At 41.8% G+C, this 15,375-nt stretch overlaps 1 protein-coding gene across 1 annotated transcript in view; it reads right to left on the reverse strand.

Annotated features, from left to right (window-relative positions):
• The window catches only part of RALGAPA2 (Ral GTPase activating protein catalytic alpha subunit 2), a 374,339-nt gene that overhangs the window by 116,925 nt on the left and 242,039 nt on the right, over positions 1 to 15,375 (reverse strand). The window contains exons 35-36 of the mRNA XM_023518389.1: positions 14,949 to 15,104; positions 5,366 to 5,524 (exon numbers count right to left, since the gene is read on the reverse strand). Of these exons, the coding sequence (XP_023374157.1) occupies positions 5,366 to 5,524; positions 14,949 to 15,104 (315 nt within the window). The remainder of the gene's footprint in view (positions 1 to 5,365; positions 5,525 to 14,948; positions 15,105 to 15,375) is intronic.

Consider the following 15,375-nt stretch of genomic DNA (forward strand, 5'->3'; position numbering starts at 1 on the left):
CTTCAGTGTGGCAGCTCTAGGCAGCCTGATCCTTCAGTGTGGCAGCTCTAGACAGCCTGATCCTTCAGTGTGGCAGCTCTAGACAGCCTGATCCTTCAGTGTGGCCAGCTCTACGCAGCCTGATCCTTCAGTGTGGCCAGCTCTAGGCAGTAATGACAATGACAGACAAGTAAGAAAACTTGAAGAAATAATCTTTTCCTCCAACTTTAGTAATAGCACACTTTAAAAAGTTTATTTAAAATATGCCCTATTAATAGAAACTGCACTTCCTGCTCCTAAAGCTTATACTGAAAGCAGTCATCAGTGAGGTGGAGTGGTAAGGAAAGGATTCTTAAGGAAACAAAACCAGGAAAACAACCAATATCAACAAACAAATAGTAAACTAATAACTTTCAAATACAGCACAGAAAACACTCCCCTAAGGGTGAACCTCTAACTCCAGGGCAGTGGGCCTGGTTTCCTTCTCACAAAAAGGTTCTAAGTGCTTCTGACACCCACTGCCAGGGCGAAAGGCCCACAGCCTATGCACCTGTGGCCAGAAACTTAGGAAGGGCACACTGAGGCTCTGGGAAACTGCCCTCTGTCTTTTGAGCCAAAAGGCCCTTCCTACCAAAAAGCCCGGTCGTGGAGAACAAGAACTGTCCTGCGTCTGACACAAAGCTAAGTCTACCAGCTGCCATGTGGTACATATGTGCACGGGAGGGCTCTGGTGACCAGAAGAGAAAGTACAGCAAGTGCAAAGACAAGATCAAAGACGAACCGAAAGGGAAAATCAGTTAAGAAGGAATTCTCAAAGCCAACATGTCGAGACAGATAAGACAGGAGTTAAGAGTTAATAACAGGCCATATATCTATATATATAGAGAGAGAGAGGGGGGGGCATTATATATAAATAAATGTTCTTTATTATTCTTTGGCAACTTTCAAAAACTGGACAAAACAAATTATACAAATCTCCCATATCCAGGGAATTCCTCTAATTAGAAGTGGCAATGTATTAGAGAAGAAATTTGATTTTAATGTAACATCTACAAAGGATGGATGCCTTTTTATGTAATATTCAATGTCAATCCTTTACTAAAAATAATACTACTGCTAATAATAGTAAATTATCATAGTAGAACATACCACAGTAATCCATTTGACAACTTATTTTAGTAAATTCTGGTTGGTGTTTTCAATTATCTTTTCTAAATAAATGACTTTTGGCATATTCAAGAGTTAACAACTTAACCTTCCCTTAGAATTTCTCCAAGTATTTTAAAGTGCATGATCTAATGTCAAATGGGTTATTTGGTTGGAATTGGGGTAAATATTTAAGAAAACAGTACGTTTGAAAGAAAAAGAAATTTACATAATCGCGTTGTAAAGTCAAACACATTCCCTATATAATAAGGCCACGTCAGTAAGCTTAAAAGGTTTTCTTTCAAACACAAGAGCCAATACCGGCCTTCTCTCAGCCTCATATGTGCAAATGCTTTTATGACTTCTGGCATATCAGCCTTTTACCAGCATTTTTGGGCACCTGCTCCAGGCAAAGTTCCTGGGCCAGATGTCATTCTGAAGAGGGACACACACTCACAACAGCTGCTGAACCTGCAAGAAAGCCAGACCTTGTCTTGACCATGCCCTCGTGCTAGGGCAATATGAGGAAAAGCACGGGCTTCTAGGAGGAAGGACACCCAACAGAGGCGTTTAGAATCCCCAGAGGGCTTTAGTCTCCATCCTTAACTTTATGGCAGAGGAAACTAAGGTTGAAAGAAATAGAAAGAGCTGCCCAAGGGGCCTACTCACTCACGGTGGCCCTGGAGCTAGACTGTGGGGTCACCTCTTCTCTCCTAGTGCTCTTTTCTTCCTTTACTTCTCAGAAGTGACTGCATCATGACCAGATTTTCTTCCACGACCATATCTAGCAGGGCCAAGTGAGTAGAGCTTGGAGGACAAGCTCATGTTTTTCACTTACAAAAGCGACACTCTAGTTGAGACAAAAAGGAAGCTGCTTCACCAAGACTTCCTCTTGTCTCAACTGTACACCAGAACACCTACCCTCCAGTGGACTGGTTGGAGCCAGTCACCAATGTACCTGGAGATAATAAACACACCACAAACACTAAAACTGATCTTCGCAACCTCACAGAGATAACACTCTGAACAGCAACATTACTTGCCAGTTACCAAAAGGCAGCAGAACAGCACAAGCACTCACTGCAGTGTGGACGTCAGGAATCACTTTTCTTAAGAACAGACGGGTATGTTAACAAACCCTTGAAAGTGCTCACATTCTGCTCTTTCCTTGACTGCTGACTTGGTTAAAAAAAAGTAGGAAAAAAACATTAAGTCTGACAATAACACATTTCTATGACCAAAGGACTATTGTGTGAATATTTATGGAGATGGACTCTTTGAAAGTACTTTAACAATCAAATGATGCTGCTAAACACACTGATTTTTTCTTTTAATGAAAAAAAAGTTCAATGCAAATCTCAAGAAGTGAACAGGCCCTCTGAGATGAGAGGGTTTTATACGTTCACACAAACACACCCACTTCTTCAACACACCATTTCGCAAATGCTGTATATTATTAAGAGGCGGATTCTGCCAGGCACATAATTTGTACATTTAAGGGAGGTGTATGGAATGAAAAAGCGAAATATGTTAAATTTCAAAGGACTTGGAAGCAATGCTGCCTGTGAGCTTGTATTACAAATAGCCCTACATTATTACATACGCTATTAATGAGGCCCAGTGAATGAAAGCACAATTTGAATATGCATGACTCTATCAATGAGCAGGACTTTTGTGTATTGATGAAGTTTTTTTCCTCCTAAAAAAAGGATTAAAATTATTCTTCAAAAGTATGGCTGCCCAGAGACCAGTAAAATAAATATGCCTAGACCACAGAGTTATACTATATTCAGATGAAATCTATAGATGGTTAAAGAATGTCTTCGACTCCATCTACAATTTCTGAAACTTATGCATGTCCTCTTTTCCCCAGAAGGAATTACTCTGTTAACTTTAAGCAGCTGCATCTTTATAATTTCTGTGCAAAAATAATGATTTTGGTAGAGATCCCTAAAAGTAGGCAAGGTTAAATAAACCTTTTGAGTACAAAGCCTTTCCTTCCCTTTCATAGCAAGGAGCACTAGTTAAAAGACTAGGGAATGGGTAAATTATTGCACCAAATGGCTGAGAATTAATCTCTGCTGACTAGCTGTAACCTAACGAGGCGTCTGTGTCCCAGGGAGCCCGCAGCATGTCCCTGGCGGTATGTGCAGAGTGTCGAGTCTGCGCGGCACCCTTTGTCCTCGCTCACAGGCGGCCTTTCCCCTCATTGTCCGTAATATCCTCATGCATCTGGGACGCGTGGAATGCATTCATACTAACAGACTTACCATTGTTTTCTCTCAGAAGCTTTGTTGAGCAAAGACTGCATCACGGTTACTGATAATTATATTGCTTAATTAATCAAGACAAAAAAAATTTGCAAATCATTGCCTGGTTGCCAAGCAGGGAGATAAAAAATGACAACAATACAAGCTGAAGCAATATAACAAAAGTAACAGCTATCTGATCAGAAATTCTTATATAATGAAGCTATTAATGCTAAATCGGTTAATGTTAACATTGCTCCAGGTGTCTCTACTTAGATGCAAACAAAAAGGCTAACATTATGGATATAAAAGGCCAAATGTTGCCATGGATTCTGTAACCTGATAGAGAGGACAGCCTTTTCATTTGATTAGGGAATGCAATTTAAATACCAGGGACTGAAGCCAAACAAACAGACTTTCCCTCCACAAGCCTCTTGCATTCACCCTGGGGTCAGGGGATGGTGAACAAAAGGTCAGCCACACTTGCCCTGGAAATGTCTGGATTAATTTTATTACATTGTAATGGTTTGTACTTTAAATGTAGGGATAATACTAAATTTCCAGTTGGCCATTATTCTCTTCTTCCCTTTAGGCTTTTTGAATTAAAATATTAAGAAAGTGATTTGCTCGATTCATCTTGTCAGAATTTAGGACCAAATTCATAAAACTTAACATTTTGTAAGAAATTTTACAAGATATGTGAAGGATTACTTTCATGCATTAAAAGTGTTACTATATTTTTAAAAAATCACTTTTGACATTATAAAGTGAACTGAAATGCCTTTTATGTTCTTCATTTACTTTGAAAATAAAGGTGATATTTTTAGAACATTAAATGACATTTTAGAGGGCCATGTTGAATACGAACTAACAAAGCCAGTTAATCCACACTAAATATTAAAGAAATACATTTTCTATTTTTAAAAGCTATAAGATACTATATTTGTTGATTCTCTACAGTAAAATTTTCAACCCGATTCTTAAAAATAAGTGGTGCTTTTCATGGACAAATGCAAATGTCACTAACTAAGCCATTTTCTTACATAAAACTGCACCTTCACATCCTCAGAGCGCTGAATCAAAGATAGTACAGATATTTAGTATGAAGTGACTTGTAGCATCCTTACTCTCTGAATAAGAAAGCAGGGTCCCTTAATGCAAGGCTTTGCAACAGCTACACGGGGACTTTCCCGGGGATCACTCACAATGTCTGAGAGACAATAAGCAAGTGGATTTTAGAATTCATTATTTATTCTATTTCCATAGTAGTAACTATAACAAAAAATAATTAAAACAATCATCATAATAGCCAACATTTAAGTAGCTTTTACTCTGAACTAGGCCCTGTTTGAAGCACTTTTCATTTATTACCTCATTTAATTCTCATAACTTTAACACTTTAGGTTATAAACCCCAATTTGAACAATAAACTTCAATTACATATTATTTTAAAGCTTAAAAATGGAGTGTTTTTAGAAGGATAACTTTAGCTCCTTCAGGAGATTAATTTGGAATGAAAATGAAGATTACATTTAGCATCATGCAGAGAAACACCAAGTCATTCTTCTTGAGGAATGGCTTTAATATGCTAACTTTTAATTTAAAACTAAAAAAAAACTTTCCTACTTAGTAATTCCAAAATGAAAACAAGTCACTGTATAAAATATTGCTGAAATACGACTGAAGGTGTGACAAGGACTGAAACTGCAGCCAGTTTAGCCCACATCACACCGACCAGTGGATTGTTCCAGCCATTCCCATGATCAATACCAATTGATACCGCTGAATTGATTCCATGGCAAGGTGCTTCGATAGTTAGAAATCATCACATGGGCTGTGCTCCAGAAGCCCTAAATCCTAAATAGTGCATGTAATTCAAATATATGTCAGACATTCACCAGTTGGGAAGAGGCCCCTTGACCATATTTATATCACTGATTTTCAGCAAATGCTGTGTGAGGGCAACCACGCGGCGAAAACTGAAAACTGACCTCAGGTTTCTTCGTTATCGTGATAAAGAACATGTGATTCTTCATTGGGTAAATAATGATGGAAACGTCTCCGAAGGCAGTTGGGATGATACCCCTGCGGTAATCCCTGGAGTGTTCAGACCAGACAATGTGGACCTCGTCATTCCCCAAGTGACGGAGCTGCAACAGCAAATCAGCAATTTTTTATAAGAAGTTGTGGCTTACGAAGTGAATTACGAAACTCAGAGGCAAGAATGTTTCACCACTAAGGAAGACTACAACATTGATGTCTTCTATGAGGATTTTAAAAAAGCATAAATGCATAAAAAGAAGCTTGTCTCCTTAGCAGGCTGGTACTAAGATCATCTATATTGCATTACAGGCATATCAGGGAGGGGTGGTGCTGAGACCTTGCAAAGAATTTGTTTTTTAATGACATTTTACTGCTGCATCAGAGTTTTGTTTTACATTGTTGAGCACATCTATGAAGAATTACTGGTGTGAGTCTTTTACTCCCCATTACACTCTTCACTGGGCCACTGTTAGGAAATTAAGAATATGAATATAAGAAAACGTATACCATTGTATCACAATAGTTACCAAACATACATAGGGAACTGGACTTGTGCTAAACCTTTAAGAAAAAGGAGACATAAAAGTACCTTTGTTTAGGAAATAAATATTACTCAAGTCTGCTGAGGACAGACTCCCCAGCGCTTGGAGTCCTTACTCTACAGAAAGCATGTTTATACATACTGTACTCTTCCCACTATCTCTCAGGTAGACGATATCTATCCCTTTATCTCATCTTACAAAGAAGTGGGGCTCAGGAGGCAAAGGCACTGTCGGTTCGAGGTTGTGTGAGCCGTGAGCAGTGGAGCAGGCATGGGGACCTGGCCCAGGCTGTCATCTCAGCACCATTTCTATTGTTCTACATTATTTCAGCCTGCACCAAAAGAGACTTTATTGTCATAGTTCAAATAGTTCAGCCCACTTTTTTCTTTATCATTTTGTACACAAAGAGGCAAGCAAGTCCAAAACCAAATCAAAGACTCTTGGCCTCTTTGAGGAGGCCTCGGCAGGGAGAGCTCCAAGGAAATATCCCTTCAGAGATCTTTCAGGCCTGGCTTGTTGGATGTAAGAACACCCTGCCTTGATAAACCCACAGGGTGACGACTACACTGCCTCCAGCTAGAGAAAGATGGGATATGAAATCATGTGAGTAGGCCTCAGAACATGATTAAAAGAAATTAGACAATAAGATTAAAATGTTGGCCAAAACTGAAGTTCTGAAGCCATGAAGCCTGACTGACAAAGGCGCTCTGACACTGCCAGGGAAGCTGAGGTTTTGTTTCTCTCTCTGGTGCCACAACCACCACTTCCTGCCTCCTGGCTTCCCTAACAGACAAACACTAAATGACTAAGTGATTACATTCAGAAGCACTTTATGGAGATGTTGTGTCAGAGCTAATGTTATAGTTTTATCTTAAAAAATAACAAAAGGATGCCCTGGAGTACTACGGACATGTCAGCATGCATACATTTGTTATATATCTGACCACACAGAGAAAATCCGAGGTGACCCCAACACAGCCTGTTTCCATTTACAGGGTGCAAAGGAAGTCAGCTCATTGCAACGGTTGCTTATTCTTCACTCCCTCACACCTCTGGGAACAACGTATGAGCCAATCAATTACAAACAGACCTGCACAAGTACCTTTGTGCGTGTTGTGGGGTGCACGACTCCACTGTGTCTGAATGTGGGCTCTGGGACAGACGCAGCTGCACATCACTGTGTATAAGCCACAGTGATCTGGACCCTCTATTTTTTCTTCCCTACCCTCTGCCCCAGCTATAAAGGCTAAGAGTATACCAAGCAAAAGGTACAGCCCACCCATTACATAAACAGTTAAAAAGAAAAAAAGACAGTCTTAGGTCTCACAGCAGTGCTGAATATCTATTATTTCTTGATTCCCATTTTATTTTATTTTATTTTTAAATCTGGGAATATTATGGGGGTATCCATGTTTTGGCAACGTAATCTGCTTTTGTACCTTTCACATCAAAGGTTGTAAGTGTGCCCTTTACCCAGGAAGTGTGCACTGTACCTCTTAGGTGTGACTTTGCCCATTCCCTTCAATTTCCATTTTAGATAGTACAGCTTTCTTTTCTTTTTCCTTTTTAATAAAACATGCAAAGACATTACAACACATTCCTAAAACTTAGTCCTTTTGGAGTGAAAACACAGGACCCAGCATCACCAAGAACACAATATAGCCAAGTTTTCAAGGAAAGTATGGGTAGGACCTAATTAGGAGTCTGGGAGGACTTCAGACCTGCAGAAGGGAATCGTGAGAGCCAGGGCTGTGCCAGAGCTCGCACCGACAGCCTCGTCCTGCCTCGTCCTGCAAAGAAAGCTGACCTCGGGGTGGTTCTGGGCCCCTTGGCGTAACGCTAACACAAATGTCTGAATGCAAATAACTCATGGACTAACACCCCTCGGATGTGCTGCTAACCACCCAATCTGGTACCCCCAAACCAGGGGAGGGTTTGATCCACAAATGTAAGTTGTGAAGCATTCACTCTGAGGTGACAGTGATTACTGACATTTCAGTTACTCTTCCCTTTCTAAATTGGATTACTCAATTATACGTACAACCCAAGTAAGTCTCTCCTAATTTTCTTTACAACTGTATTCTCAGAACTACAGGAAAGGAAGGAGGAGCAGGAATGGGAAGACCCATTCTACCGGTGTGGCACGTCTGTAATTAAAGAACAGCTATTTTTGTGTAGTAATAATGCAACATTCACCATCTCAAAGCTGCTTTCTTTCTTTTTTCTCTTTTTTTTTTTTTTGAGACAGTCTCATTTTATCGCCCTCGGTAGAGTGCCAAGGCATCACAACTCACAGCAACCTCCAACTCCTGGGTTTAGGCGATTCTCTTGCCTCAGCCTCCTGAGTAGTTGGCACCACAGGCATCCGCCACAACGCCTGGCTATGTTTTTGTTGCAGCTTGGCTGGGGCAGGGTTTGAACCCACCACCCTCAGTATATGGGGCCGATGCCCTACCCACTGAGCCACAGGCACCACCTCTCAAAGCTGCTTTCAATCTGATGTGCCTCTGACTTCTGGACATGCCTGTTTAATTAGCTAAGGACACAGGATGAACTGGTTGATAAATCTGGAGCAAAGCAACAAACACACCCTACACATAAAGGCTGGGCCGCTGGAGCACAGCACACACGATGACTTTTAACAGACTGAAGCCCCCTGCCACAGAATCCATTCAGTGATGTCAAGAACACAAGTAGGTAAAACAAATAAAATTAATCTGGCCAAACCGTCAATCATGTTAGAAAATAATGGAATACTCTGGAAACCTCAAACTATTGCTCAGTTTAAAGGGGGACTTCATCACAGAGACATTGCTCTGTGAGTTTTGGAGAATTCTGATGAGAACCCCTCAAGGTGCAAGTCCACTGGCAAGTTTCAGCCAAGCCAGTCTCGTTCCTGCAGTCCAGAAGGAGAGTCTCCCACTGGGTTGGAGCTGACTGCACAAAGGCTCCCAAACACCCACAGGCTTATGGGGCCCGGAACAAATGCTCGGTTTTTAAGTCTAAGATATCAACCCTATGGCCTGTCACTTCTCGTCCTGACAGGGTTTTAAAGTCCCTCTGCCCAAATCATTCTGCCTGCTACCGCCAGGCTGCACGCCACTGGTGACACTGGTCAGGGGACGCACCTAACAGGCTGACCTCCTTTCCCGACTAATTGCATTACATCGCCAGCTGGCTCCAGAAGGAGTCGTCTGTTTGATTGAAGAATTCCTGCTCCTCAGTGGGCCCGGCTGCTACTTTTACTAAGTAACAGTCAAGCCTGACATCCCCATTGTTCAGCTGACAGTGTGCCCATCCTAAAATCTAAGTTTTATTTGTAAATTAACCAAGAAACTTCCTGCCAGAACAGCGCTGCCTGGAGACTGATAATGTGGGCCTTTCATCCCTTTCACTCAGACTGTATCACTGCCAATTTGTTTTTTATGCGGCTGGCCAGCCTGAGGCTATAAAAGCCTTGTAAGACATAAGTGCAATTATAGTCCTGGAGTCAAATGAATTGGACAAATCCAATAGCACAGCTCTGTCCCCACTCCGCAAACCCCTACAGCAGTTAGATTAGCTGTGAAAAATCTAATCTAGCTAGAGCTAACAAATTTCTGCAGTGAAGGATCAAGAGTTCAGTATGGGGTTGCAACCGGATTGCAGAATTGAAAAAGTCCCCCCATGATAGGGGCAGAAGAGAGCATGAATCACTTTAGAATTTTGCAGCTCATTTTTAAGCTGTTAGGGACAATTTACTTAGAATAAGACAAGGAACTGCAGGCTGCTGTTACTGTGACTGATTTTGGTCTAGCTGTGAGACATCTGATAAAGAGAGATTATTGCTAATGATGCTAAATCTTGGAGCCGCAAAAAGTATCAGCTGAATTTTGATTATTACAGTAGGGAACCCTTCAACAGGGCAAAGCCTTGGAACATTATTTAAAGTAAGACATTTTGTCAAGAAAACATGTCTTTTCTCAAAAAAAAGGAAAAAAACCATAAAAAAACCCTTTCAATAATTTAAAAACATTATATGTATAAATTTAGCTTTTAACAAAATAGTTTTCAGTCATAAGAAAAAGCATATAATACAGTGAAATATTTGCAAACTAGTGACAATTTGCAATGTGCTACAAATAAAAAAGATGTGAGCCCTGCTCAGGGTTGGTAAGCTACTCTAGAGTCTCGGATATGGGGACAAAGTTCCCTACCAGGCACAGCCATAAGTCAACCTAGACACAGCTAGTCTGAGTGGCTGCTATGCTCCCACACTCCAGGAGGCCCTGACAGCACTCAGGCCTGAGGTTTATGAAAGCTGTCCGTGACTGGGCTATGGTTCAAGTTCTGACTTCTCACATGCACTGCTGCTCACCACTCACAGAAATACCTCAGAGATACTGCAGATTCAGTTCCAGACCAATGCAACAAAGCCAATAAATGAAGTGAGGCACACAAATTTTTGTGTACATTGCTTTCCAGTACATATAAAAGTTGTTTATACCATACCTAAAAAAATGTACATTCCTTAATTAAAAAATTTATTGCTAAAGAATTCTAACGGTCATGTGAGCCTTCAACAAATTAAAATCTTTTTTGCTGGTAGAAGGTCTTGCTTTAATGTTGATAGTTCCTGCTGACTAATTAGGATGGTGGTTACTGGAGTAATTTCTTAAATGAGAAAACAATGAAGTTTACAGAATCAACTCTTTCTTTCACAAAACATTTCTCTGGAGCATGTAATGCTGTTTGATATCATTTTATCCACAGTAGAATTTCTTTCAAAATTGGAGTCAGTCCTCTCAAACCTTGCTACTGTTTATGGAATATTCTAAAACCTTTATTGTCATTTTGACAATCAAAACATTCTCACCAGGAAATGACTCCATCTCAAGAAACCACTTTCTTTGCTCATCTATCAGAAACAACTCCCTATCTATTCCAGCTTTATCATGTAGAGATTTAGTCATATCTTCAGGCTTACATTTAACTTTAGTTCTCTTGATATTTCCACCACATTTACAATTACTTCCTCCAATGACGTCTTGAATCCTTCAAAGTCATCATAAGGGTCAGAATCAACTTCTTCTGAATTACTGTTAACGTTGCTATTTTGACCTCATCCCATAAATCACAATATTCTTAATGGCATGTGGAATAGTAAATCCTTTCCAGAAGGTTTTCAATGTACTTTGCCCAGATCCATCAGAGTAATCATTTTTCATGGCAGCTATAGCCTTATAAAACAGTTGTTAAATAAGAAGGCTTGAAAACAGAAATTACTCCTTGTTCTGTGGGCTGCAGAATAGATGTTGTATTAGTAGGCATGAGAACATTCATCTCCTTATACAGCTCCACAGGAGCTCTTGAGTGATGAGATGTATTATCACTGAGCAGTAATATTCTGACAGGAACCTTTTTTTGTTGAGTGGTAGGTCTCAACAGTGGACTTAAAATCTTCAGTAGATGTTGCTGTGAACAGATGTGCTATTGTCTGGGCTCTATCATTCCATTTGTAGAAAAGAGGCAGAGTTAATTTAGCATTATTCTTAACACATTGATGGCCACACTAGAGAAAAAATTTTTTCCCTAAGGCCATGGTGTTTTATTATGAAAACATAACAACTTTGAAAACAAAAGATCCTTTCTAATTTAATAAAAAAAATTGTTATGTTTTTCTGTGCATTAGTTACAATGCAACTCACATGGCACTAGAATTCTCACACTGCACATCACGTGAGTTGTATTTAACTCACAACAGACTTATTGAATTTGTTTCCAAGAATTGAGTCTTTTGACATCCCATAGGCATTTAGTTATATCTGGAGTGGACCTCTGATCTATACCCCTAAGTACCTGCAACAGCACCACGCTGCTGGATACCACCATATCCATTACCTTCAAAGAGCTGCCAGGCAAACATTCAAGGGGAAATGCACAACTGAGAACAAAGTCAGCCTGTGCGGTGCGTTACCTGCACAGGCCGGCTAAGGCAGGATGACAGGGAGTATGGAGACATGCTCACTGGTAGCAGAAACAATGAGCAGAGGTTTCAGAGCATGCAGGCATACTGTGGACCTGCCCACTCATCCACTAAGTCTACTTTAGTACACCTTCCGTGGCCAGAGCCGTGACCAGCACTTAAGTTTATTTTGCGTTCATTCTCCAGAGAAAATGAGCATAAGGAATTATAGAGAAAAAAGTAAATGAAATTTTGGACATGAGTGATGAAGATGGTGATCTATTTGGTGATGATTCACGAGGCTCTGGGCTCAAAACTAGCATGAATTAAATACAACTCACATGGTAGTTAACATGTTAAAGGCCCTAGGGTTTTCAAAATTGTAAATGAGCACTGGCTTCAACTCAAGTCACCTGCTGCATTAGCTCTTAACAGGAGAGTCAGACTGTCCTTAAGTGTTTCAAAGCCAGGAACTGACTTCTCTTTAGTTATGAGAGTTGTATATGGCATCTTCTTGCAGTAGAAGGTTTTTTGATCTACTCTGAAAATCTGCTGTGTAGTGCAGCCCCCTTCACTAATTATCTTAGCTAGATCTTTTTGATAATTTGCTGCAGCTTCTGATACAGGACAAGTGGCACCCCAGCCAGCTTGTGGAGCTGGGGGGCTGGACCTGTTGCCTCCGCCTTGGCGGTGTTGGTGTGGTGGCAGTGAGCAGTGGAACCAGCAGGCTGGAGGGTAGGCAGGGGGACCCCATTTCCTAGGCCTGGGAATGAAAGGGTTGTAGACATTCATTTGTGACCCAGACATGCCCCAGACACACTGTCCCAACACGACCCAGACATGTCCCAAACAGCTAAATGTAACCACCAAGCCCCACTAAATGTAACTACTGAGGACCCCATGCGACAGTATATATAGATAGAGAGACATTTTCTCTCCCGACTTGGGTTTTCTCTCTCTGCCAGGAGCTCTGGCACTTCTGTATTCTTTTCTGTTAAATAAATCCTGTCTTATCACTGATCTGTGGTCTACAGATTCATTCTTCAAATCACTGAGACCAAGAACCTACTGAAGAGCAAAATTCCGGAATCACTTCCCCCCAGCCCCTGCTGTTTCACTTTGTACTTCTATTATGGAGAAGGCTTCTTTCTTTAAGTCTTAGGAATCAACTTCTGTTGGTTTCAAACTTTTCTTTTGCAGCTTCCTCACCTCACAGCATTGAAGAAAGTTAGGGCCTTGCTCTGAATTAGGCTTTGGTTAAGGGAACACTGTGGCCAGTTTAATTTTCTGTCCAGACCACTCAAACTTTCTCCCCATCAGCAACAAAGCTGTTTCTTTTTGCATCATTCATGTATTCACTTTTAATTTCCTTCCAGAACTTTCCCTTTGCATTCACAACTTGGCTGTTTGATGCAACTGGCCTGGCTTCCAGTCATTCTCAACTTTTGACCTATCTTTCTCACTGAGCTCAATTATTTCTAGCTTTTGATTTCAAGTGAGAGATGTGCTATGCTTCCTTTTACTTGAACACTTACAGGTCACTGTAGGGTTGTTAGTTGGCCGAATTTCAATACTATTTTATCTCAGGGAATCAGGAAGCCCAAGGAGTGGGAGAGAGACGGGGACTGGCCAGTGGAGTAGTCAGAACAAACACGACACTCAGCAATGAACTTGGTCATCTTAGATGAGACAGTTTGTGGTGTCCCCAAACCACTACAACAGTAATGTCAAAGTTCACCAATCACAGATCACCATAATAGATACAGTAATGAAAAAGTCAGAAGTATTATGTGAATAAGCAAAATGTCTCAGAGACATAAAGTGAACACCTGCTGTTTGAAAAAACAGGCCTGTGCTGACAGTTGTGCTTAATGCAGGGTTGGCACAGACCTTCAATGCGGAAACACGAAGTCTGTGTGGGGAACGAGGTGAAGAGTAAGAAGACAAGGTGTGTCTGCACGCAGTCCAGACCTGCGGCCGTAGCAAGGCGAAAGTAAAACCGCAGAAAATAAAAACGAGGCCGGTATCCGGAAGCCCATCAGCCAATGTAAACATCCAGCCAGCAGGGCAGCAGAGTCAGTTAGACTGATGGGCAAGGATGAGGGTAACAGTCAGGGACATCCTCTCAGGCTCTGTGCTCAGCAATTCTGCTTCACTCAACAGCCCTGTGCCATAGGAGGTATTTTGAATCCCTTTTAGGAAATGCGAAATAGGAGCACAAGCTGGTGAAATAGCTCAACACACACACAGAACCAGGAGCGCCCATCCCCGGGGCCTGGCTACACCACCACGCTGCACTTGCCAGTGGCCACCATGAGGCAGCATCTCAGTCCCCCCATCTGTGTCATGAGAAGAGAGTGGAGGGGGGAGCCTGGGATTCTAGGATCAGCCACCTGCCAGCAGGCCAGGAGAGCGTAAATAATAGTCACTTGGAGACTCTTTTCTCATCTGGAAACTTACAGAAATGGATCAGATTACTAGATTTCCCTCCTAGACTAAAATTCCTCTTCCATTAAGGTCCTTCACATGGATGGACTTTCCTTTGAATTCTGGGTTAAAGTGCCCCCAGGGAAAGCTGAAGGAAGGTAAGCGGCAAGGCTGGGCCTGCAGGGCCAGCAGCCCACCAGCACTGGCCACACTGCATGTTGCCAAACCGCCCACAGCAAGCCTGAGAGTGGCCTGCCTGCTCTTAGACATTACATCTTGTGACCTTTAACAATCTGTGAGGTCAAAAATGTTATTTTCTATCAGCTAACATTCACAGGAAGGGAGATCAGACAGTAATGAAGTATGACCCTTCCTTTCCCTAAACCTCATTCTCAGGATTTAAGACTCAAATAACCCATTCCTTTTCATGTCCTTTGTTATTTAGTTTGGGCCACGCTAGTATTTAAGGCGACCACAGATGCAGCCTGAGGAGGAGCCACGCGGACGTCGGGTCCAGGGGAGACAGACTCAGGGCTTCTGGGCACTGCACATTGTCCAGTCCCAGCATGGTCTCCCTACAAGCCAGGGCCACCAGGGTCCCACAAAGAGGTCCCTTACCTTTTTGGTGAGTGAATCATCTGAGTCTGATGGCATCCGAGTAGAAACGTGGAAGATCACTTCCACGGTCGAGGTAGCGTAGTAAGGGGCGGTCTGCCCGGTGCTGCCATTGCGCTGGAGGCCACCCATGAAGCCGCAGTGGGTGGAGAGATCCACCTGACCAAGAGTGCAAAAGGGAAGGGCAAGGGTCAAATCAGCTGGAATGGGGATTTTAAAATATCTTTTCACTTTTATAGAATTCTTTCTGATTACAAACATAATACAAAGTCAGACAAGATTAAAAGAATGAAGAAATAAAGAACATTAAAACTGGCTCGGCGCCTGTGGCTCAAGCGGCTAAGGCGCCAGCCACATACACCTAAGGTGGCGGATTCGAATCCCCAGCCTGGGCCTGCCAAACAATGATGGCTGCAACCAAAAAATGGCC

The sequence above is a fragment of the Otolemur garnettii genome, unplaced genomic scaffold (genome assembly GCF_000181295.1).
Source record: "Otolemur garnettii isolate 467f Iridium unplaced genomic scaffold, OtoGar3 scaffold00136, whole genome shotgun sequence".
Taxonomy (NCBI): Eukaryota; Metazoa; Chordata; class Mammalia; order Primates; family Galagidae; genus Otolemur; species Otolemur garnettii.